At 42.9% G+C, this 25,339-nt stretch overlaps 2 protein-coding genes across 2 annotated transcripts; one reads left to right on the forward strand and one right to left on the reverse strand.

Annotated features, from left to right (window-relative positions):
• Positions 1-18,613: 18,613 nt before the first annotated feature.
• LOC124259720 (vegetative cell wall protein gp1-like) lies at positions 18,614-19,171 on the forward strand. Its single transcript, XM_046693906.1, has one exon. It carries the CDS (start codon positions 18,614-18,616, stop codon positions 19,169-19,171), a length of 558 nt encoding a protein of 185 aa, XP_046549862.1.
• A 3,621-nt stretch (positions 19,172-22,792) lies between these two features.
• LOC124259719 (growth arrest-specific protein 1-like) lies at positions 22,793-25,135 on the reverse strand. The gene has a single exon (XM_046693905.1). The coding sequence runs from the start codon at positions 24,676-24,678 to the stop codon at positions 23,896-23,898; it is 783 nt and encodes a 260-aa protein (XP_046549861.1). The 5' UTR covers positions 24,679-25,135; the 3' UTR covers positions 22,793-23,895.
• Between the last annotated feature and the right edge of the window lie 204 nt (positions 25,136-25,339).

Here is a 25,339-nt window from a genome sequence, read left to right on the forward strand (position 1 = left end):
ACCCCTAGCACCTACAGCAAGCATGATGAGTTATACCAGGGATACTCTACAACATACTCTTATAGAGTCTCCCTGGTTATACATTCAGCTCTGAAAAATATTTCAACAAACCTCATATGAGAAAATGACGTGGACAATGACCTTGACACTTGACCGTGCAGTCAGTACACAGTGGAACAGTGAATGGCCTTCACAAGAGTTTGTCACTAGTGCGACAATACCTAAGCGTAAGTTATTATTACATCTCAATTTCTCATCAACACTGCGATATTTTGAGTACATTGAAAAAAACGTCTAAATGACCACGTGTAACCCGGTGTGAGAGCAAAGTTCAATGGATCCAAGGTCGAGGACGTCTACCACTTTAGGAATACAAGAGCATATACCAAGGGTCATAATGGAGGAGAAGCTTGCATTCGAACCCATGGCTAGCAATGAGAGCAATATTAAACCATGAAATATGTCAGCTCCCGTACAAATTCGTGGGGGCGACACAAAAGTGGGGATTCGAGAACTGATTGGATTCCTGTAAGGGGATGGTGGAATCAGATTTAATGTGAATACTTCGTTTTGTATCAGCCTTAGAAGCCCAGCTCTCAGTTATGATCTGCCATAAACAGTGCGTCATCGATCTCAGATGAAAAGAAACCCGCTGTCAGAGTTTAGATTGTCTGCTCCAGACTTCCGTGATGAAGCTGTTATGTTGCTAGTTTCGCCGTAAAATCTCAGCCTGCCAATTCATCCATGTTCCTGAAATGTCCATGACTCATAGATCCACAACTCGACTTGACATACATGCCCGTTATTGCAGATACTCTTTTAATCACATACACCGTCTGTGCATAACACGGTACACTACAACACGAGATGACTTATAGTGTGTGTCATCCTTTGAGGGAATTAAATGCCCCGACCATCTGTGGTATATAAATCTGGTTACCACACACAAAATATACGGGTAGAACCCCGCATACAAACTACTGAATAAGTTTTTTAAATGAATTAAATAGCAATAAACGAATGCTAGCGGTCTTTATCCGACAGCGGGGCCGTTGTTGACAAAGACTGCAACTATTAGATAACCAGTAGACCCAGCAAACACTCGCTTATTTCAAATGGGTTTCTGAAAGGTATGAAGAATGGTGTGATGTTGTGTATTATTATAGTAATCATGGGTAATGTTTGTAAACGTCTGTCGTGAGTTTAGAGAATATTGCAGTTTGTTCCACGCTATGTTATTACCCTGCAAGGGGTAGGGATCTACACAAAGGTTTGTTTAATAGATAGGCACAAGGAATGGCAGCTTCACAACATCCGTTTCGTGTCAACATTGTCCAACCTGTCGTCGGTGCACACTGCACGTTTGGGAGATCGCGCACACGGCTCTGTTTCACCACCCCATCTTTGTACATCAGTTTAGGCTCTGGAGAGGATATAAATGTTAGCAATTGTACATTAAAGGACTAAGAAAACGTAATTAAACATAGTACTAAACCGATCTTGTTTTTAAGAAATCAACTTTCAAATCTTACGCAGATCAATTTATTTATCTAACACTTCCATATGGTTAAGAGACACCGATGTTGCTTAAAAAATTAGATATTAGCACATAGTCATGTGAGATATATAGATGTAGGACGACAACGTAGACAGAGAAGAATGGTGTTCCAGATAACTGAAACTAAATAAGTATTATAAACAAAACCATTGTCTTTCTCATAAATCATAATGAAAGCCCAATAGGGACTATTACATGTTGTGTAATGCTCTTAGGGCTGACCGCGTTTCAATTAATAACTCGGTATTTCATTGGTCGCCGGTGCTACTTTTCATTCATTCATTTTTCAGTCTATCATCAATGTGCTTTTATTGAATGAAACGTCCCATAATTCTGCAATAACCGATATCTAATAAAAATAATGATACTCAATATCTATCATTGCACCAACATCCAGCGGTAAGCTTGTCTCGCGTCAACTTGTTCATATTTGAAAACTTTAAAGGAGAATACGAGTGAATTGCAATAATTTGCTGGGTGAAAGATAAAGTCATCAGAAACATATTCCCAACTTTTCAATTAAAAATTATGTATAATTATGTTTTAATCGCGAAAACAGTTTCTGTAAATCTCAGCTTTGGCCATTATGCATATTTCGCTGGAACCCACGTGACCTTTCCGCTCGTGACGTCAAATGTGCCTGGAGTCCGCCATATTGCCAAAAACCAAGCGCTACAGTAGTACAAATCGTGTTGTTTCTGTCGTTTTTTTAAAATTGTACGATGGTGTATTGTCTTGCCTGGGGATGCACGGCATCATCGAACATGGGAAAGAACCACCATTTCTTCCGTTTTCCAAGTGAAATGACAGATTTCGGCAGGAGAAATGTGCCGATCTTTCCCAGTCGGACGCATATAAACATACGCATATGGAAATCCCCAAGCTGGGCTGAAGAAGGAAAAAGTACCCACGAGATTCATTTATACTCCATCATTCCCTGTAACAACTTACTGTCAGTGGTATTTTTAACATAAATTAAATCAAGTCCGATTGCCAGTCGAATTGCCCCCGCTACAAAATGACCCAGCAAATTTGGTCAAATTGCCCCAGTGGGTAATCAAAATGCCCCAATTTATTTAAAATGAATAAATATAGTCCATAAATGCATAGTTTTGTCAACTTTGATATTATGTTCTTCATATATAAGTATATACATGAGTTTTCTAATGAAACATTTATCAGAAATATTACTTCTTAATAACTTTTATATGAAGAACATAATATCATAATAAGTTGACAAAAACTATGGCTGACAGACCCGCTATGACGCCACATCAATCGAGTAACCCACTTCAACTGACATTTTCGCGCTGGCCGATGTTAATGAATTAATGAATTAAATGCAACAGCACGTTTCTTACTTTTTTATGTTGTTTCTGTAAAGGTACATGTATAGGTGATACAAATGCTTGACATTTGGAAGATTGTGGGTAAATATTGCAGTACATACGGTATTTTGTGACATACAGAATGGTCACTCGGAACAAAGAATAACGGTTTATCCTTCCTTTGAGAGTTACCACGGAAATAAGCTGCAATTCGTCAAGGTTTTATTGCAGTTGGTTTTCGGGTTACCTGTTTCCGTTTTTGTTAGTCTGTGCGGACAAGTCGCCAAAACGCATGCGTGTTCGTGCCCCATGTCGCCCTAGTCCCCCGCTGGGCAGCCATGTATAGACTGGTAGTTCTGATTTATTTCTGTATAAATACATCTCTCTGCCAACACAGGTGAACAGGACCTTGTATTGCGGCGTTGTTAATTCAGTTATCATGGGAAACCAAGCTGATAAAAACATCAACCGTAAGACAGTTGTCCTCGTGTCTGAATTGAGACGCGCATGCATGCACCTTATAAATACAGACGGGGAATAGTGCTGTCAGTCCAAAGGGAATCAAAGACTATACTATTGTGAGGACATAATAGACAACTGGGAGGGTCTGAGGTTTTCACCGGGTGGCTGGGACTGGGAACGATCGGCGTGCTTGGGGACACTGGAAAGTCAAAAAATCTATATATCGCGATGACGTCAAACATCTATTCGAGTAGTTATTAACATTTTGTATTAAACCAGTTTACAGGTTGGGTTTACTGATTTATATATAAACTTCAGTAACAGGCCGATTCCGTATACATGTATATATGAATGTGACAAGTGATGGATATTTTCGTCGGTTGAGTAACATGACTGAGCGGCTTGGCTCTCACAGTCAAGACATGTTAATGTTCTGTTGTGGTGTACACAGTACGTTTGTGTTGTGGTGTACACAGTAAGTTTGGGATGTGGTGTACACAGTAAGTTTGTGATGTGGTGTACACAGTACGTTGGTGTTGTGGTGTACACGGTACGTTTTGTGTTGTGGTGTGGTGTACACGGTACGTTAGTGTTGTGGTGTACACGGTACGTTTGTGTTGTGGTGTACACAGTACGTTAGTGTTGTGGTGTACACAGTACGTTAGTGTTAGGGTGTGCTCATTACGTTAGTGTTGTGGTGTACACAGTACGTTAGTGTTGTGGTGTACACAGTACGTTAGTGTTGTGGTGTACACAGTACGTTGGTGTTGTGGTGTACACTGTACGTTTGTGTTGTGGTGTACAGTGCGTTCAGTACGTTTGGTGTGTGGTGTACACAGTACGTTTTGTGTTGTGGTGTGGTGTACACATTCCGTTTGTGTTGTGGTGTACACATTCCGTTTGTGTTGTGGTGTACACGGTACGTTTGTGTTGTGGTGTACACAGTACGTTTGTGTTGTGGTGTACACAGTAAGTTTGTGTTGTAGTGTACACAGTACGTTGGTGTTGTGGTACACAGTACGTTTGTACGTTGGTTGTTGTTTAGTGTACACAGTACGTTGGTGTTGTGGTGTACACAGTACGTTGGTGTTGTGGTGTACACAGTAAGTTTGTGTTGTGGTGTACACAGTACGTTGGTGTTGTGGTGTACACGGTAAGTTTGTGTTGTAGTGTACACAGTACGTTGGTGTTGTGGTGTACACGGTACGTTGGTGTTGTGGTGTACACGGTACGTTTGTGTTGTTGTGTACACAGTACGTTAGTGTTGTAGTGTACACGGTACGTTTGTGTTGTGTTGTGTGTTGTACACAGTACGTTGGTGTTGTGGTGTACACGGTACGTTTGTGTTGTTGGTGTTAATTGTACACGGTACGTTTGTGTTGTGGTGTACACGGTACGTTTGTGTTGTGGTGTTACACGCTACGTTTTATTGACGTGTGGTGTCGTGTACACGGTACGTTAGTGTTGTGGTGTACACAAGTACGTTAGTGTTGTGGTGTACACAGTACGTTTGGTGTTGTGGTGTACACGGTACGTTGGTGTTTGTGGTGTACACGGTACGTTTGTGTTGTGGTGTACACAGTACGTTGGTGTAATTGCGTTTGTGTTATTTATTTTACGGTTGTACGTAGTTACACATTACGTTTGTGTTGTTACACAGTACGTTGGTGTTAGTGGTGTGGTGTACGTGTTGTGTTGTGGGTGCACAGTGCGTTACACAGTACGTTTGTGTTGTGGTACACGGTACGTGTTGTGTTGTGGTGTACACAGTACGTTAGTGTTGTGGTGTACACGGTACGTTTGTGTTGTGGTGTACACAGTACGTTGGTGTTGTGGTGTACACGGTACGTTTGTGTTGTGGTGTACACAGTACGTTTGTGTTGTGGTGTACACAGTACGTTGTGTTGTGGTGTACACGGTACGTTTGTGTTGTGGTGTACACAGTACGTTTGTGTTGTTGTGGTGTACACAGTACGTTTGTGTTGTGGTGTACACAGTACGTTTGTGTTGTGGTGTACACGGTACGTTTGTGTTGTGGTGTACACAGTACGTTGGTGTTTTGTGTACACGGTACGTGTTGTTGTTTTGTTGTGTATACACAGTACGTTAGTGTTGTGGTGTACACAGTTACGTTGGTGTTGTGGTGTACACGGTACGTTGGTGTTGTGGTGTACACGGTACGTTTGTGTTGTGGTGTACACGGTACGTTAGTGTTGTGGTGTACACGGTACGTTTGTGTTGTGGTGTACACAGTACGTTGGTGTTTTATACACGGTGCGTACGTTGTGTGTTGTGGTGTACACACAGTACGTTAGTGTTTTTGTACACGGTACGTTAGTGTTGTGGGTGTACACAGTACGTTGGTGTACTGTACGTTTTGTTACACGGTACGTTTGTGTTGTGGTGTACACAGTACACAGTACGTTTGTGTTTTGTACACGGTGCGTTGGTGTTGGTGTTGTGGTGTACACAGTACGTTAGTGTTGTGGTGTACACAGTACGTTTGTGTTGTGTTGTACACAGTACGTTAGTGTTGTGGTGTACACGGTACGTTTGTGTTATAAAGTGTACACAGTACACAGTACGTTAGTGTTGTGGTGTACACGGTACGTTTTACAATGTTGTGGTTTACACAGGTTGTTGTGTTGTGGTGTACACAGTACGTTGGTGTTGTGGTTGTGGTGTACACGGTACGTTTGTGTTGTGTGTGGTGTGGTGGTGTACACGGTACGTTAGTGTTGTGGTGTACACGGTACGTTTTTGTGTTGTGGTGTACACGTTACGTTTGGTGTTGTGGTGTCGTGTACACAGTACGTTAGTGTTGTGGTGTACAGTGTTTGTGTGTGTTGTTGTACACACAGTACTTTAGTGTTGTGGTGTACACAGTACGTTAGTGTTGTGGTGTACACAGTACGTTTTGTGTTGTGTTAGTGTTGTACACGGTACGTTGGTGTTGTGTGTGTGTGGTGTACACGGTACGTTTGTGTTGTGGTGTACACAGGTACGTTGGTGTTGGTGCGTGTTTTTTGTACACGGTGCGTTGGTGTTGTTGTTATGTACACAGTACGTTGGTGTTGTTGTACACACGGTACGTTTGTGTTGTGGTGTACACAGTACGTTAGTGTTGTGGTGTACACGGTACGTTTGTGTTGTGGTGTACACAGTACGTTGGTGTTGTGGTGTACATACACGGTACACTATACGTTTGTGTTGTGGTGTACACAGTACGTTGGTGTTGTGGTGTACACAGTACGTTGGTGTTGTGGTGTACACGGTACGTTTGTGTTGTGGTGTACACAGTACGTTAGTGTTGTGGTGTACACAGTACGTTTGTGTTGTGGTGTACACAGTACGTTGGTGTTTTGTACACGGTACGTTTGTGTTGTGGTGTACACAGTACGTTGGTGTTTTGTACACGGTACGTTTGTGTTGTTGTGTACACAGTACGTTAGTGTTGTGGTGTACACAGTACGTTGGTGTTGTGGTGTACACGGTACGTTGGTGTTGTGGTGTACACGGTACGTTTGTGTTGTGGTGTACACGGTACGTTAGTGTTGTGGTGTACACGGTACGTTTGTGTTGTGGTGTACACAGTACGTTGGTGTTTTGTACACGGTGCGTTGGTGTTGTTGTGTACACAGTACGTTAGTGTTTTGTACACTGTACGTTAGTGTTGTGATGTACACAGTACGTTGGTGTTTTGTACACGGTACGTTTGTGTTGTGGTGTACACAGTACGTTGGTGTTTTGTACACGGTGCGTTTGTGTTGTTGTGTACACAGTACGTTAGTGTTTTGTACACGGTGCGTTTGTGTTGTGGTGTACACAGTACGTTGGTGTTTTGTACACGGTACGTTTGTGTTGTGGTGTACACAGTACGTTGGTGTTTTGTACACGGTACGTTAGTGTTGTGTGTACACAGTACGTTGGTGTTGTGGTGTACACGCTACGTTTTTGTTGTGGTGTCGTGTACACAGTACCTTAGTGTTGTGGTGTACAGAGTACCTAAGTGTTGTGGTGTACACAGTACGTTGGTGTTGTGGTGTACACAGTACGTTTGTGTTGTGGTGTACACGGTACGTTAGTGTTGTGGTGTACACAGTACGTTTGTGTTGTGGTGTACACGGTACGTTGGTGTTGTGGTGTACACAGTACGTTAGTGTTGTGGTATGCACAGTACGTTAGTGTTGGATATTCGTGTTCAAGATTATATTAGATAAACGAAAACACTTAATTTTTCGAAACAGCATTTTGCCATTCCAATGGCCGTAGTCCCATAGTGGAGGACTGGTTTCACTGGTGAAGGTAGTCCCGGCAGGACTGGTTACACGGGTGAAGGTAGTCCCATACTGGAGGACTGGTTCCACGGGTGAAGGTAGTCCCGGCGAGGACTGGTGAAGATAGCCCCGGCGAGCACTGGTTCCATGGGTGTAGGTAGTCCCGGCAGGACTGGTTCCACGGGTGAAGGTAGTCCCATACTGGAGGACTGGTTCCACGGGTGAAGGTAGTCCCGGCAGGACTGGTTCCACGGGTGAAGGTAGTCCCATACTGGAGGACTGGTTCCACGGGTGAAGGTAGTCCCGGCGAGGACTGGTTCCACGGGTGAAGGTAGTCCCGGCGAGGACTGGTTCCACGGGTGAAGGTAGTCCCGGCAGGACTTGTTCCACGGGTGAAGGTAGTCCCGGCAGGACTGGTTCCACGGGTGAAGGTAGTCCCATACTGGAGGACTGGTTCCACGGGTGAAGGTAGTCCCAGCAAGGACTGGTTCCACGGGTGAAGGTAGTCCCGGCGAGGACTGGTTCCACGGGTGAAGGTAGTCCCGGCGAGGACTGGTTACACGGGTGAAGGTAGCCCCGGCGAGGACTTGTTCCACGGGTGAAGGTAGTCCCGGCAGGACTGGTTCCACGGGTGAAGGTAGTCCCAGCGAGGACTGGTTCCACGGGTCAAGGTAGTCCCGGCAGGACTGGTTCCACGGGTGAAGGTAGTCCCATACTGGAGGACTGGTTCCACGGGTGAAGGTAGTCCCGGCAGGACTGGTTCCACGGGTGAAGGTAGTCCCGGCAGGACTGGTTCCACGGGTGAAGGTAGTCCCATACTGGAGGACTGGTTCCACGTGTCAAGATAGTGCCGGCTTGCCGGATCATCTCACACATATATACAACTTGAACAGCCATACATAGTCAAGCAATTTAAGTTCCCCTGTGACATAACGGGATGGATTAGTGAGGGGCATTGTGAGGACCCCCAGACTGTGAAGGGCGGTACCCTTGCGCGACTACAACAGGGAAACCTCGAAAGTCGGAACCCCGTCTTACTGAAATCCCGTCGTATCCACAACAGCTGTTCCTTCAAGGAAATCCGGAATTCCTTAGTCCGTACACTCCGTACAGAACTATAGTTCGGATTAGCGAGGTTTCCCGGTATAAAGTTTCAGGCTCAAGAGCGTCTCGGGGATCTGTACATGCACAACGCGTATAAACCATTGCTAATTCGATACTACCAATTTCAGAGTTGACAGATTCCAGTTTTGACAGATTGTAAAAAGCGCTTTCGTTATGCGGAGCACTGGCAGTTTGTGCCATAGTCGGAAATCAGAATGAACAAGTTGGTGTAGATGACTTGCTACATCTAGGTGATATTTAATTATTCTTTACGAAAGGGTTAATGGTTACCCCCTTAACTTCAACCATGTCTATGTCAGGTGGTGTTTTTATACAGGTAAGTGGTGGTGAGACCTATCATCTCACGACGTATTGTCATGGAACGTATTTCACAGCGCTCTCAAACAATTTGGAATCCGTCGTATATCCTTTCAATAGAGTCCCTATTTTTAACGCACACACCGCTCTTATTCCGTAATAAAGTAGTTTTACCTTTTTAATTTACCTTAATGAGCTTGTTTGTAAGCAAGACTGACTGTTTTTTGTGTTCAGCAAATCCTTTCATACTCGACTGCTTTGATGGAGGTATTTAAGAGCACATTTGCTTGGGACTATAGGACGGAAGCCATTTACTGAGAAAGACATCACTAGGGCCTTTCACAAGAAATCTTTAAGTAGAAACTTTTCAAACTTTAGGGCCACTGATGCGGAACGCGCAAGTAGGAACGGGATTTGTTGGAGAGCGACCGGCGGAAAAAATGACAGGAGTTAATTCCCAGGGTAAAAGCTGGGCAGGGATACACCCGGCGGCCATGATGGCATTCCGGTTACAATTGCCGCCGTGGGTCCTACCCCGATCTCGTTGACATCTCGAGTTGATCGCGCGATGATTAGTGAGAGCCAGTGACCCGTACACGAAACTCGAGTGCCCGAGAAATGCATGGCAACAGAGAGCAGTGATCAGGTCTGACACAAACATGTTTAATCTCTGTCATGCACTTGTATCAACAATGATTTTTATTTAATTGTTTCGTAAAATACATCATTTGGCATTTATGCTATTTTCATGGCCGCGTAAATCAGTGATACGATGACTGAACATAGCAGTGGCTTCCCATTGACAAAGTGCAGTGATAAAACTGTGTATTATCTCGGTGTATAAAGGAACATTGTGGAATCTGGAATCTGGAATGATATATGTCCTCAGATCATACCGATGATACGTCGAGTTTGAAAACCAAATAAATCAAAATAAAGACGGCTGTTATATATGTGAACTGACGCCCCTGCAGGGCCAGTGGGAGGGATGTATAGAGCAGCTCCAAGATACTGTTCCCCGATGTTTCATGTTGACGCTGATGGGCACGTCCGACTGTGCTGGAGACGGCAGTCATTTGGGACGCATGTTTGGGACACTTTTTCATAGAGTGAATAGTAAAAACCCATTCTATATGCAGACTGTACATAACAGAGCGTTTCCAGAAGTACTAAGACATCCTTGCATAAACATATACCTAAACTTATGTATGTGTGAGTGCGTGCGTGCGTGCGACTAACACCTACTGCAAACAAATTCCTACCTTGTCCTGTCTTGGCAAGCGCAGAATATTTCAATGCATCTGCATCTCCAACGCGCGTCCATCTTCTGTATCAGGTATATGTTCATCTTCTGTATCAGGTATATGTTCATCTTCTGTATCAGGTATATGTTCATCTTCTGTATCAGGTATATGTTCATCTTCTGTATCAGGTATATGTTCATCTTCTGTATCGGGTATATGTTCATGTTCTGTATCAGGTATATGTTCATCTTCTGTATCAGGTATATGTTCATCTTCTGTATCAGGTATATGTTCATCTTCTGTATCGGGTATATGTTCATCTTCTGTATCAGGTATATGTTCACGCCATGCAGATTGGTCGGTGTGCTGCTAAGTTACTATAGGCCGTCAGATATACTGAAATTTAGTTCGACTGCGAACTGCCGTCAGTTGCATTCGTCAACAACGTCCTTTGATAAACCACGTGTATACATGTACCCGCTTGTTGTCCAGTAGATGGTGGCGAATAGGGAGACCACTTCACTCACTCACTCCCAAATTGTTCCAGTGATTCCATCAACTTGATGCTCAAAATATTTGGTTTATAGAGGTTGTACCTAAATATCAGGTATATACTCTTCTCAAAATGTGTATTTAAAGCGTTTGAGCTTCAGTCGGGGCTATGTTTTACCCAAACGACTTACCAGAACCGTCACCTCGGCAATAAAGATCCCTGCTTTATGGGAACTTATCCCATTACAGACGACCAGGAGAGGTTGTTGATTTACTGACATGTTTCAGCGAGAGGATCACTAGCCGCTTTTTATTACGATACACGGCTTGAAAGCAGAAGTGCAAAATATAATAAAACTTGTCAAAATCTAGAAACAAATTAAAACCACTTTCATGTACTAACGCCAATTTGAACGTCAACTTAACCGTTGCGATATATCTTGGAATACTTGCTTTCTTTTATTCATGTTTTCTAATAAACAAACCCAACGTCCTTAGCGGTGAGTAAGCCTTGCATGCAATTCTTTCTGCATAATATTATTAAAACGGATTTTTTGTGTGTCGAGGAAGTGAGCCAAATGTTCCACTTATGAAGACGTAAGGAAACACGGGGAAACATACTACAGTAACATGGCGGACGAGGCTCTGAAACAAGAGGAGTCTCATGTAACATGGAGCTAAATAATTATCAGGTCGACCGTAAAGCTGCCTCGCTTACACAGTAGTTATCTCCCTTACTTGTGCAGGATATACTGCTTTGGTGTGACTTGAAAAGGGTCGGGTTACCATACAGCGAAGCAAGAAACAACATGACTGATGAACGAAATTACCGTTGGTACATTCTTGCTTGAACTGTAATATAATGAACCCGTGAACCAAACCAGTTATATGCACGGTTTAAAGTGAGTGAGTATGGTTTTAAGACACGGTCGTATTATGTCGGAGAGCACCAGTAAAGGGCTTCACTGTACACCTGTGGGGATTCGAACCCGGTCCTTTGGCACAACAACTGGGCTAACCCGCCGAATTGGTTTGAACCGTAGAATAATTTATATCAACTGAATGTCGTTTTACGCTAGTACATGCAATATTCGACCAAGGCAAACGAAAGACACCAAGTATGGTATCTCCCGTCAGCATCTGAAGGGAGTCGAACCCCGAGTCGCGTGGGCGTTTACACCACTTGGCTACCTCACATTAGACTTACACATGGGTGAGAGGTAAACACACCATGCAATCACTACTGCATTACAGCATTCAAAGGTGGATATTTCCAGATTCTTTCGTTTTACCCAACAATATGTCATGGTATGAATGGGTGTGGAAAGCGGTTTGAAATGCACTGACTGAAATACCCAGGCAGCTGACGACATAGTGGAAGTGAAGGTATGGAGGAGTCAGTGGACGGCTCGCAACAATGGACGCAGTGCTCCAGCTCTGGTTACAGCGCCATTATATGTCAAAGATACGTACTGCTCTACAGTATCAGGGAGGTGCAGTAGTGGACTTAAGGTCAGTTGTTTCCTGGTCATATCAGCCGCTCAACAGGGAGTGGGGTCCTAGTCCTGCTGTGTCTGAACATTATGTCTTGTCTGAGAATAAGTGTTGTCTGAGAATAAGTTTAGTGTGAGAATAAGTGTCTGAGAATAGTTTTAGTGTGAGAATAGGTGTTGTCTGAGAATAGTTTTAGTGTGAGAATAAGTGTTGTCTGAGTATACGTGTAGTGTGAGAATAAGTGTTGTCTGAGAATGGGTTTAGTGTGAGAATAAGTGTTGTCTGAGAATAGGTTTAGTGCGAGAATAGGTATTGTCTGACAATAGGTTTAGTGCGAGAATAGGTATTGTCTGACAATAGGTTTAGTGTGAGAATAAGTGTTGTCTGAGAATAGGTTTAGTGTGAGAATAAGTGTTGTCTGGGAATATGTTTAGTGTGAGAATAAGTGTTGTCTTAGAATAAGTTTAGTGTGAGAATAAGTGTCTGGGAATAGGTTTAGTGTGAGAATAAGTGTTGTCTGACAATAGGTTTAGTGTGAGAATAAGTGTTGTTTGAGAATAATTTTAGTGTGAGAATAAGTGTTGTCTGAGAATAGGTTTAGTGTGAGAATAAGGGTTGTTTGAGAATAGGTTTAGTGTGACAATAAGTGTTGTCTGAGAATAAGGTTTAGTGCGAGAAGAAGTGTTGTCTGAGAATATGTTTAGTGTGAAAATAAGTGTTGCTTGAGAATAGGTTTAGTGTGAGAATAAGTGATGTCTGAGAATAGGTTTAGTGTGAGAATAAGTGATGTCTGAGTATATACACGATGTGGGAATATGTGTAGTATGATGTATGTATGGGGTGAGAATGTGTATTGGCACAAATGCAAATGGTGCGTGTTAAAACACATCATAGACTGATATAAAAATATGAATTATAGATTTGTTTCCAATTACATCAATAAACACTCAAGGAAGACAAAACTACATTGGGAGTGTTCACATATTTATTCACTGCTCGTGTTACAAGAAACGGCTGCGATATTTACAACCAACAACACTGAACAAATCAGCACAGCCATATACGTCTTGTTTCAACAAATACATTATTTCATGTGCCAAATTATTTATATAGTTGCCAAAAATAAATTATATTTCATTCCAATATGTACATTCAATACCTCAAATGCGACCCTGTACACTTCACAAGTTTACCCATATGGTACACAGATTTGAGTGAGTGACGTGTGGGTGGAGTTGAGCACACTCTCATCCAGCTGACTCAAGTCGCCCCACCTTAACCCGCCTCTGAATCCGCACTGGCAATAATCACACTTGCTGGTGGTACACATGTGGTTGTGCGGCGTACGGGTGCGACCCGTTTACATAACTCTCGTGTATCGTGTATATTCATTTATTTCAGCCAGCCATTAGGACCATGTAACGACTGTAGATGGGTGGCAGATGTGGTTTGAGCCGCAGCCCTTATTACAATCACGGTCAGAAAAGTACAGTACTCCCGTACTGGAGGCATTTAAACAAACAATGAACCTGTCCCGATGACACACGGTTTGTTACCACAGCGTACACTGTCAAACACAATCTGCTGTCAAACTACAACAGAACAAGACTGTATAACAAAACCTCGTAAATCTGGACAGGTTATTGTTTGCATAAAAAGGGTTCTCAAATAGAGGTCATATGCACTCCAGTAGAATAAACAATTAATTTGCAATATTCTGCTATTGACATTTGTTTGCAATACAATATCTTTATACGTACTCCAGGCACAAAGAACAAGCCTATGTAAACATTAAATAGATAATACATTATATAGTCAAGTGACCTTTCTTAACCATCAATGACAAGTAAATAGAACCACGTGACCTTTCATACAAAAACATAATTAATACAACAGTCATTTAATAACATCAAAGAAAAGTAAAATTCTCGTTTTGATATCAGCATTGTATGCCTTACATAAGATCACACAGTTACAAACAGTGTAAGACAACGAATTGGGATCCTTTCAGGTGTGTCTAATCACTGGAAAACATCGTCATGTCAGGTGTCCATATGTAAGTCCTGACTGACAGACAAGGTGCGTTACACATCCCTACAACAGCACACTCATGATGACAAAACAGCAACAATACATACCGGGAGTTGCGTCCCCTGCTGTTAGTAGTGTAAGGGACATATCGGTCCCACTCAGGTGCAAGTTCATGATTGCAATTATTTTAGATCAAAATCACTGGTGTCAGAATTTTATTCGTTAAAAAAGGAAATGATAAATTCGTAGTGAGAATAAATGAAAACTTATACATTATAAATAATAACTGCCAATTTCTGATCATGTATTTTTCATTTTTCGTTATTATCATGACGTTTTGTGTACACCGACCAAATGGCCTGAGTAATGAACAGCGCACGCTGGTGTGTGCCTGATATATACAGTTGCAGTGATATTGTTTCGCCTCCCCTGATGTGAAATGTACACCCTACCATCCCCCGTCAACACACGTATATCACAGACAAATGCAATATGCAACATACTGAGTGTATTTCATGAACTCTCACACCATATCTCATATTGTAACAACGAAATAATCACATAAACAAATAAACAATAAAATAAATGAAGCAAAAAATGGTTATATATACATGCCCAGTTTCTATTCATTTCTACCAGGAAATGCTCCTATCACAAAGATAACTTTTTACAAAATTACTTCGAAAACAAATTAAAACAACCATAGTTCATGTTCATGGCACACCTTTTCTAATTTCACAGACATGATCCATTTTAAATTACATGATTTTGTCCATGGCAAATTTCTGAAATCATATTCTCGTATACTTTGCAGCCTCGTGATGAACTGCGCATGTGCACTACAGTGATGACCAGGTACACCCTATGAATTAACGGTACATTACTACCATATAAAACTGATTGCCTTTAACCAAATAAATAAACTAATACAAGGTGGTGATATTCATAAGAGAACTGCATATCCCATGGATTTCAGTTTTCACGTAATTCCTTGATAAACACTCAGAGCACATCTCTACACAGATCTCTATTTCCAACATCGTAAACAAATATAAAAACAATTTTTCTCGTGTGGTATTCATGTGTTGTAAGTTGTATGAACATATAAACCTTAAATCACCTTTGGACGCGCAACGTGATGTTTATTCATGGTGTTTATTCAAGGAATTGCGGAATTCTGAATGCTAGAAGACATGACACGTTCAGTGCAAGCAGCACTCGCAAACACTTTCGAAAATTTCAGTATGACGGAATCAACCGAAATATTCCGACTGTTGATACGGAATGTTCAAATATTCTTCTCATGTCAAAGGAAAACCAGGCGATTTATTTATTATGGTTGAAGACAATTAAATTGGGTATTTCTATTCTTGACAATAAAATTCATTTCGAACAAGAATATATCAGTTTCTATTTTTTTCTCTCTAATTAAACTATATTCGATATCTAGAGTAGCCCTCGACATAACTGGAACACATATTGTACATATTGTTATCTAATTAAAAAATAACCGCTTTAAATATCAAATACAAATTTAAACTTAATGTAATGTAATGTATGAAAACAATCGGCAAGTACTAATGTAGACATCAAGACCAATCCCTGGGGCAGATAGCTGACAGTAGCGTGACCCGAGGAAGGTTTCGGATCATAAACCCGCTGGTAATCCCGTTTTATTACCTCCCTTGGCGCCCAGGCATAAGCTACTGGTTGTTTCTCTACATCAATATGTAGTGTTATTTGCAAAGCACTCTAAATATGTCAGGTGGCAGATAACTGTGGGGACGTAGTGAACGGTATAACATAGCAAGGTGGCATGTATTTGTTATCGCATTGTAACTTATTTCCTAATTAACCATTACCAGCTATGTACATCCGTCAAGTCATCAACCGATACATTTATCGATGTAATGAGAGATTCTTTCAATGAAATGAAAGCGTAAATTTAATGCTAAACCAGGAGGGGCATCCTTTGCGCATCATTTAACAGGCATGCGCAGTGTTTACAAATTCCGCCAATATCTTCCAACGGTACTTGACATACGATAATGTGCTTATCAGAATATCAAATATTTGAGGTTTTTCTTGACAGCTTATAGAGATGAACGTTCCCCACTTGGTATGCTGCACTGTAGACATGTGACCCCAGCAACCAAGTGATGTTTACTCCATAGAATACAACTTCAGGATAATATACAGTTCAAATCAATTTCTGATTTGATTGACAAACATGACATCATAAGCATGGAACTGAAACGTTTGCTATGAAATAAACCGTCACTGGCGTTATAACAAGGAATATACATGACATTATCACCAGAGTGGGATTATAACACAAGGAGGACTGTAATGACATGAGGCCAATGATATAACATGTGATATACCCCTGTGCACCCACGTGACTTCAAGGCAGAGATTACTGAACAGTCAATGAGATGCGTTTATGATGTTTATGGTTTTTTTGCAGTTAATGGCACGCTGTTGTATTGTAAATCTGAGTTGGAGACCTGTAGGAGGGATATTGACGGTAGGGACAGGGAGAGGGTGTGGTCGGTTCAGCAGAATGGGTCCCGTCAGGTTAAGGTAGGAGAGACGAAGATAGAGAGAGAGAGAGAGAGAGTAGGAACGAAGACGGGTATAGGGTATAGGTTGGGCAAGGCAGGGGCCAGGCCTGGGGAAGAGGTGGCGGTATAGTTACAAGGATGACGGGGTGGGGCAGGATTCTGTAAGCCCCTTTGAGTGTATAGCAGTCAATAGCCGGCTGATGGTAACACAGAACCGTTCCCCTCTACAAGCTTCACCCCCTGTACATACATGTATTACGTAAACCACAGGGGCAGACATGATACACAGTGGGTAGCAGTATACACACCTCTGACTCCAGGTTCGGGCGAGAGTTTACTCAATAGTCGAATACACCATTAGCGGCAGATGTTGTTAGAAGGCCGTCGACGACGCCGATGCGATCACAACTTCTAAGCATATACAAGCGATAAGACAAGATCGCAAAGTCGACAGTATCAAACTACGCATTTATTATCAATATAAGACGGTCGTTCCACAAGGGGCCGCTCACTTTCCTCATCCCAAGTCGACGACCACGAGGTCTCACGATAATCAACTGCCATATCCTTTCCATAGTGTCAGGCTGATGAAGGTCTGAGATAGGGGCTGAGTTTACCCCAACACCCCCAACTTCTTCCCCTCTGTAACCCGAATCTCCAGTTCTGTCACTACGCTTTTGATACGGGCGTGTTGTGTCGACGTCCGCATGAGATACACACTGTTTCACGTCATTACAACACGAGGAAAGCCCAGAGCGCCCCAGAGTAACCCCGGCCCTTGCTGAGAGTTATCGGCGCTAAGTCTCCCCAGGTGTGCAATCACCGCCTAGCGGAGGGGGAGTACGTAGAGCTGTAACAATCTAATGTAGCTTAAACGTCTTCCATTGCAACTGCAAACCTGGAACTCCAATCAGACAAAAACGTTCATTCTCAACACTGCTACACGAAAAAGCACTTACGTTGATGAAATATTTAAAGAACGAATGATTGTCTTAAAATTACAAAACGCTATGTTGGCGCTAGGAAACTGCTTACACCCTCCTTGGGGGTACTGCCAACAGATATACACGTGTAGTTGAGTATCGGCTTATGCAAGAGGTATTCAGAGGCGTGATAATGTAACACAAGAGCTGCCAATGACTTTGAAACATCCAGGAGTGACGATATATGTTCACAGGGCAGTCTCTATATAGCATAACTTGACATCATATCAATGGAATATACTACTCAAACAAGTGAAGGGCCATCCGATTCATCTATAGTGCTTCAGTTAATCTGTTATGCCGAGACAGTTTAACGAGTTGTATGGAAGGAACAGGGGACACTTCACCTTTCTGAGAAGTGCATCACAACTATCTAGCTGCATTTATCCAGGAATATAGCCAGACAAACAGAAACAAAAGAAAATAATCTAAACATATTCGTTTTTCAATCAAAAGATGAAATTAAAAAAACACATATAACACCCTATCGAATCCTCAACTCGCCTAATGCACACCCGTCCATAGCTGGCCCCACCCCGCGTAATGCACACCCGTCCATAGCTGGCCCCACCCCGCCTAATGCACCCGTCCATAGCTGGCCCCACCCCGCGTAATGCACACCCTTCCATAGCTGGCCCCACCCCGCCTAATGCACACCCGTCCATAGCTGGCCCCACCCCGCCTAATGCACACCCGTCCATAGCTTGCCCCACCCCGCCTAATGCACACCCGTCCATAGCTGGCCCCACCCCCGCCTAATGCACCCGTCCATAGCTGGCCCCACCCCGCCTAATGCACACCCGTCCATAGCTGGCCCCACCCCGCCTAATGCACACCCGTCCATAGCTGGCTCCACCCCGCCTAATGCACACCCGTCCATAGCTGGCCCCACCCCGCCTAATGCACACCCGTCCATAGCTGGCCCCACCCCGCCTAATGCACACCCGTCAATAGCTGGCCCCACCCCGCCTAATGCACACCCGTCCATAGCTGGCCCCACCCCGCCTAATGCACACCCGTCCATAGCTGGCCCCACCCCGCGTAATGCACACCCGTCCATAGCTGGCCCCACCTCGCCTAATGCACACCCGTCCATAGCTGGTTCCACCCCGTCTTATGCACACCCGTTCATAACTGGCCCCACCCCGACTAATGCACACCCGTTCATAACTGGCCCCTCCTGCCTAAAGTACACCTGTTTATATCTGACCCCTCCCACTCTTGATTTGAGCGACACTGGCTCGCATTTTATGACCCAACTGGCCAACCTGCTGTGCCACCTGATATGGCGTGGTATGACTCTGACAGCCTTGTAACACCCAGATTGCCCTGGCAGGTCCCACTAGGCTGTGTACAGTGTTACCATATTACAGCAGTGCGTACAGTTCGCCATGCATCCTGTACATATGCATTTGATTCATATGATAATTTCTACTAAAGACTGTCTATACTTACGAAATGTCCTTTAGTGTTTGGAAGGATGATTCTTTTTCATGTTTCACCAATTACACCTAAATGTTTCATCTGCTAATGTTAAACTGATAGTTGTGCTTTTAGGTTCATGAAACTTTCTTTTTTCTAAGCGATATTATTATTTTCACATTTTAGAAAACTGGCTTAAATTTAAGGTACTACATATATTTCATTTTTAACACGCCAGCATATAATATTCAATAGGATTTGAGACTTCAAAAATACAAAGCTGCTGAATTGTCGATATATAGGTTTGTTTATGTCATATGTTAGAGACTTTACTGTATATTTCTTGCTGTTACTTCCCGTATGCGAGAGAAACAATCCCAAAAGACTTCCTATGTGAAATTAAAAGCCGACACGCTCAAAGGAGACTTAAGTATCTAAGTGCGTGAAACTATCAGCATTTATCGGAGGAATAAAATGAGAAAGTCAGATAATTAACCAGCCGATGAACACAGCGATAACCCAAGAAACATTACGTGGGTTTATGTTGATACAAATATCCTAATTGGCAAAAAAGTCACCAGTAACCCAACACTGCCACTTCCTCCACCTCCAGCTCGTCCATCAGCTTTTCTGACATATATATCAAAATTAAAATTTCTTCATCTCATAAATTGTCCCTATTTTCCGCCACATCCCCTTTGTGATAACCCGGACTAAGTTGGTTGATGACGGAACTCTGTATACCTTGTCAGGGAGAGGAAGGTCCACACGCCTCCATGTAAGAGGAAATTTATATACGAAAAATTCCATGTCTCTTATCCACAGCGTGTACGTCTAGCCAAACATGAGATCGTGTTCGCGCATATATCTGTCCAATTGGTCATGTGCTGCTTGTGTTACCACTAATCTTTACATAGTCTTTGAACCTGGTCAAACCGTTTAGACAAGTTAAATGTTTGCAACCCTCGCGTCCACGAAACGTGTGTCCCCTGGTGTCTAGCGGCTCACGGGAGGGTCGGCTATATGGTATACTCTTTCTTCAAGCTGGGATCGGTCTGTGCACATGATCAGCGCGGGATTAACCCTGGGAGGATTCAATCAAGACACTGAAAGGTGTTAAATGTTTAAATAGACAGCGATACTAGCGGGGCAGCTGGTTCACTGATCTCGCCATGTTTTTGTTGATCTTATCTGGGTCAACAAACGAACTCTAACCACATTTCACATCACTATCGAAATGGTTTTCAGCACGAAATTAATATAATGGCTAATATTTCGTGTGTTGAATTAGAATAAACTGAAATTAAATTTCATATAAATATATATAATCTTACATACAACACTGCCGTCCCATATCAGTTGACTAGTTAATACGGTTACAATTTATGTTGCCCTCAACATTTCTAAAACTCTGAATAACTTCATAATGTATAGTTTAAACGTTAGTGGTTGGTGTAACCCTTCATCTATATCTTTGACATATATCTTCGTGTGATACAAAAACGTGAGCTGCATACACGTAGAAACATAAAGATACAAAGTAAGACCCATCATTCATAATTTTCTGTTGAAAGTAACATAAATATTTCAAATTCACGACAGGAGTCATCTGTCATTGCTATCGCACCCATCCCATACATACCCCGACACCCGTACACCTGAACCCCGTCCATCAGCTAAACCTTGACAGACCGTTGTAAACACATGTATGAGAGACAAAACAAAACTATACAGCTTTGGAAAACTTGTAAAAACGACTTAATCGTATTATCTATTTTCTTACAAACTTTTCCAAACTTTTATAAAGATTTTGATTGTGAGAGGAAACCCCCGTGTCAAACATCAAAATAAATCAGGTTTTATTTGCCGGGCTGCAATATTCACTTCTCAGAGGCTGATGAACAGTTTACTGTCGTAGTTGTGACAATGGATAGAAGGATAAGTAGCATTATATACTCATGCCAATAATGGTTGTCACCCCCCTCCCAACCTCAACCCCCCACACACCTCTTATTGCCTCAAAATAATGTGAAAGAGGTCCAAGAGGTATTTTATCCCATCTAGATACGTTGGACTTATCAGCGGCTCTTCATAGGCTCTGCAGAAACTCCTAACCAATCACATCATATACTTATAGCGTAGATTCAGTAGGGTGCAGGTATCGCCACATACTGATTGCCATCCCTATATTTGTTACCTATGTCTTGGTGCAATATTTTTGCGACGTTTAAGCCGATGCCAAATGATTGAGAATGCGACAAGAAAGTGCCATGTCCCCAGCGTTGTAGATGTGTGGATATTTTCAGTTTCGTTACAGTCTGTTCGCAGTGACAACATACCGATGAATTTCACTTTAAACAAGAAAGTAAATCAAATAAGGTGAAATTAAGATTGCGAATCCTCATAATTTTACCTTGCCAATTGAACATTTGAATCTCAGAATTTTATTCAACTTAGGATAAAAAGTTGTTTAACAACGATCATAGATTCAAATCGCTATTATTGGTTTGTATTGCAAGGGGGTAAGTGCAGTTGTTGGAACACTGAAAGAAATGCACGTGTGGTACGTGATGAGCGTTAACTTAGACCAACTCTACTTGTTCTCGGTGTTTCATTTAATGTGCACACACCCTTGTAATACAAACCAATAATAACGATTTGAAACTAAGATCGTTTGTTAAACAACTTTTATCCTAAGTTAAATAAAATTCTGATATTTAAATGTTCAGTTGGCAAGGTAAAATTATGAGGATTCGCAATCTTAATTTCACTTTATTCGATTTACATTCTTGTTTGAAGTGAAATTAATCGTACGTTTTCACTGCAAACAGACTATAGATCTAGGTAGTGGTGCCATGTTTTCACTACGTTTCATCTCAAGCAAAACTACTAAACTATATGTGATGCTTGTAATCATAAGAATATTGTGATAATTACGTTTGACCAGTGGTAATTATATGCAAAGGGATATCTATGGTATGGAATAATATACTCCTTGGATGGAACTGCCCTTGTAAAATAACATTCCGATCAGAGGAAAGTATACATACACATTTGATGGTGACCAAAATGAAACAAACAAAGTTATTGAATGGTGCTGTTTTGATAACATTTGTAAGTTTGACCGGAAGTTCAAGCGCACCATTCACCTTTTCTTTTGAAAGGATTTTATTTGAGACAAATATCTTTGAATTATCGACAGAATTAAACAACTAGTTGAATAATGCCTATCCACGGTAAACATATATCATATATGAAGTCTATATCCTGATATTAGCACTTGCCGATGTTCATACATACAATTTCAATACTATTCCCTTCTGATATTGATCGCGCAGATGATACAGTAATAGAGCAATCTCCTGATGAGAAACGAAATCTGACACAGATAACGGAAGATGAAATACAAACCCATAGCTGTCTGGCATGAGGAGCTGAGGCATCAACACAAAGATATGTTTGGACAGACTGCAGTGTGCATATGAACGTTCCAATCTTAACACAGTCGAGATGTGCAAGTTGAGATGCGGCATACCGTCGTAGATGTTGTAGGAAACGCTGTCAACGACGTCGTCTACAGAGGACATGTGAGGACGAGAGTCTATTCTGTACCAGATGGAATGTAGATGTCCCCATATGTCCTCTGTCCTCTGACGTACATAGGCAGCCACAGAACCTGACGGGGGAATGCTGTCCCCCTCAGTGAAGAAATGATCTGTGTTAGAAGAGACCGGGACTCTTCCTCCTAGTCGTTTGAAGTTCTTCAAAAGGCAGCACGGTTTGTTGAACATAACGGTCAAGAGATGCTTGTCAGATAACTGGTTTCAGGTTTCTAAGAACACGGGAACAACGAACGGGTAAGCAGGACACATCCATTGGCCCAGCAGTGTTCCTGGAAACACCTGTTCCTTTATCGTCTCCCGATTATAGTACGAAATCGTGAAATATTACATTTCTCAGGAAATCAAGTCCACGTGGAAGCTGGCTGCATGACGTTTCCAAGTCATATGTTCGTCAACATTCACACACGCTCGTTCAGTATGGAAACAAACACAGCATGTTGCTCAGTAAATGGAATACACCCGTGGCATTAGGTTTGGGCCCGACACTGTCCACCGTCTACACACCACTCATATTCATGTTGCGTTCACGGGTCAAAACCTTCAAAGGAGATCACGTTTTGATGTACACGTTCGTGTGTATCAAGTATGTACTGGAAATACCGTAGATGGTACATCTTCTTATTGACGTATGGCCGGCAACCCCAAGAATCATATTCAGATAGAAAAACTCGCGCACTTGCTCCCCATTAGAGCTGAAACACCTGCTTGTCACAGACGCAGACACCCAGATGGAAGAACACATTGACGCATCCGTAGATCTCCCTTCCAGTTCCCGTGGGAGATTCTCCAATACAGATTCTCTCTCGCTGCCGGCGAGCTCGCAACACGGAACGTAGTATAGCATGGTGTTTCCGCATTCCATGTCAAGACATCCTCCCCGAATAAACAGCCGGGTCTCGTTCCTTCATTTCATATAACCTTGTTCTATCTCTGTTGGATAAGATAGGCACCGACTTATATGATGCCGTTATTACCCTGCTGAGAAGCGGGTGTTATCACTGGGGATTAAGCAAAGCGTCCCGTAATAAGAGAAACACGTCCCGGTAGAAGAGCAAGGATGTATTCACAACAAGGAATAGAATACCTGAGTTGGACCTGAAGCTGGTACTACCAGAAGAAGTCACTTCACTCTTGCCTGATACCGTGTAAGCAACTCTGGGCTGCTTGTTGAAACATAGTCTCTCAGTGTTGTCCTTCAGAGTCTGGCAGTTGTAGTCCTCAGTGCCATCACATTCACAGGTCTGCAACATCTTGGAGCTAGTCTGGCGGTACAGAATGTCCAAACTGTTGTTACACCGGGCGCTGCAGCTCTCTCCATTGACCAGCTTGGCACAGTGGCGGATGTAATACTGCAACGCTGCCAAACACGACGTGTCAGCCTCACAGATCCACATTGCCAGTCCGCAACTCACGACAGCATTGTCCTTCATGTTGTTCATAAATTCCATCACATCCTTAGCGCAGATCTCAACTCGACGCTTCTGAGTCTCACAAAACTCGTCGTCACTGCAGTTACAATTGACGAAGGCGATTCCGGACCGATCTTCCGTGGAGAGGAGCGAGATGAGTGCGTGCTTACAGTCAGTGGTACATGTGTCAACAGTCCCTTTGATGACGTCGCTACACCCGATCATGAAGTTGTTCAGTGCCATCTGACAGCCTATTCGAGAGAAGCAGTGATTCCTGGCCTGGTCGCAGAACTCTGGCACCCCAGGGGAGAAAATACAGTGACTCGTCTGGATACACATCGCCAGCAGACACAAGTCCCAAACATGCATCCTCCTCAATGGCCTGTTTTACTCGGGCACGGGGTCGTTGTTGATGTTGTTGTTGTTGCCGACTCCTCCCCGGGGCTTCACTAGGGTCGCTTCCCCCTCCTGACACAAGTCCCATCCCCACGGGAAGCTTCTGGGTGCCGCTTCTCGGGACGCCGGACCAGAAGGTAAACAGGGAAATGAGGCACAAGCAGACGACAGTTCATACATACGCTAGTAGCCGGCCAGTCCTTGCTTGTTGGTTTTAAACTCCAACTTCATCATCATCCGAGTTGATATCACGTCCCACAACCGCTCATCTCACAGGCATACTCGAAGGCATCGGCGAATACTTGTAAATATGTACGCCGTGTTCGCACAAAGGAGCCCCGCGAGTAACGAGTAAGCTAACTCTACTAGCTTTCGAATCAAATAACCGTCTGCAATGCAATCGGCACACTGAGTTGACCCGCTCAGGCTTCTTCCATAGGCTATTTTTGTAATACGGAGACTTCCATGTCATAGATACGCCTAGAGGGAGGTTTATAATGCTAGCCCACCCTCCCAACATCTAGCCAATGAGAAGATCAGATATACATGAGTGACGCCGGCTGACAGACAGGGACCGCGAGCCAAACATCGGTTTCATCGCTAATCACCTGATAAAATGCATCATGATTCGGGA

This window comes from Haliotis rubra, unplaced genomic scaffold, assembly GCF_003918875.1.
Source record: "Haliotis rubra isolate DU_JTF1 unplaced genomic scaffold, ASM391887v1 Scf734, whole genome shotgun sequence".
NCBI lineage: Eukaryota > Metazoa > Mollusca > Gastropoda > Lepetellida > Haliotidae > Haliotis > Haliotis rubra.

Excerpts from the sequence above, each read along its gene's own strand:
- LOC124259719 (XM_046693905.1), bottom strand. The coding sequence starts at position 24,678 with ATGCATGTTTGGGACTTGTGTCTGCTGGCGATGTGTATCCAGACGAGT.
- LOC124259720 (XM_046693906.1), top strand. The coding sequence starts at position 18,614 with ATGCACCCGTCCATAGCTGGCCCCACCCCGCCTAATGCACACCCGTCC.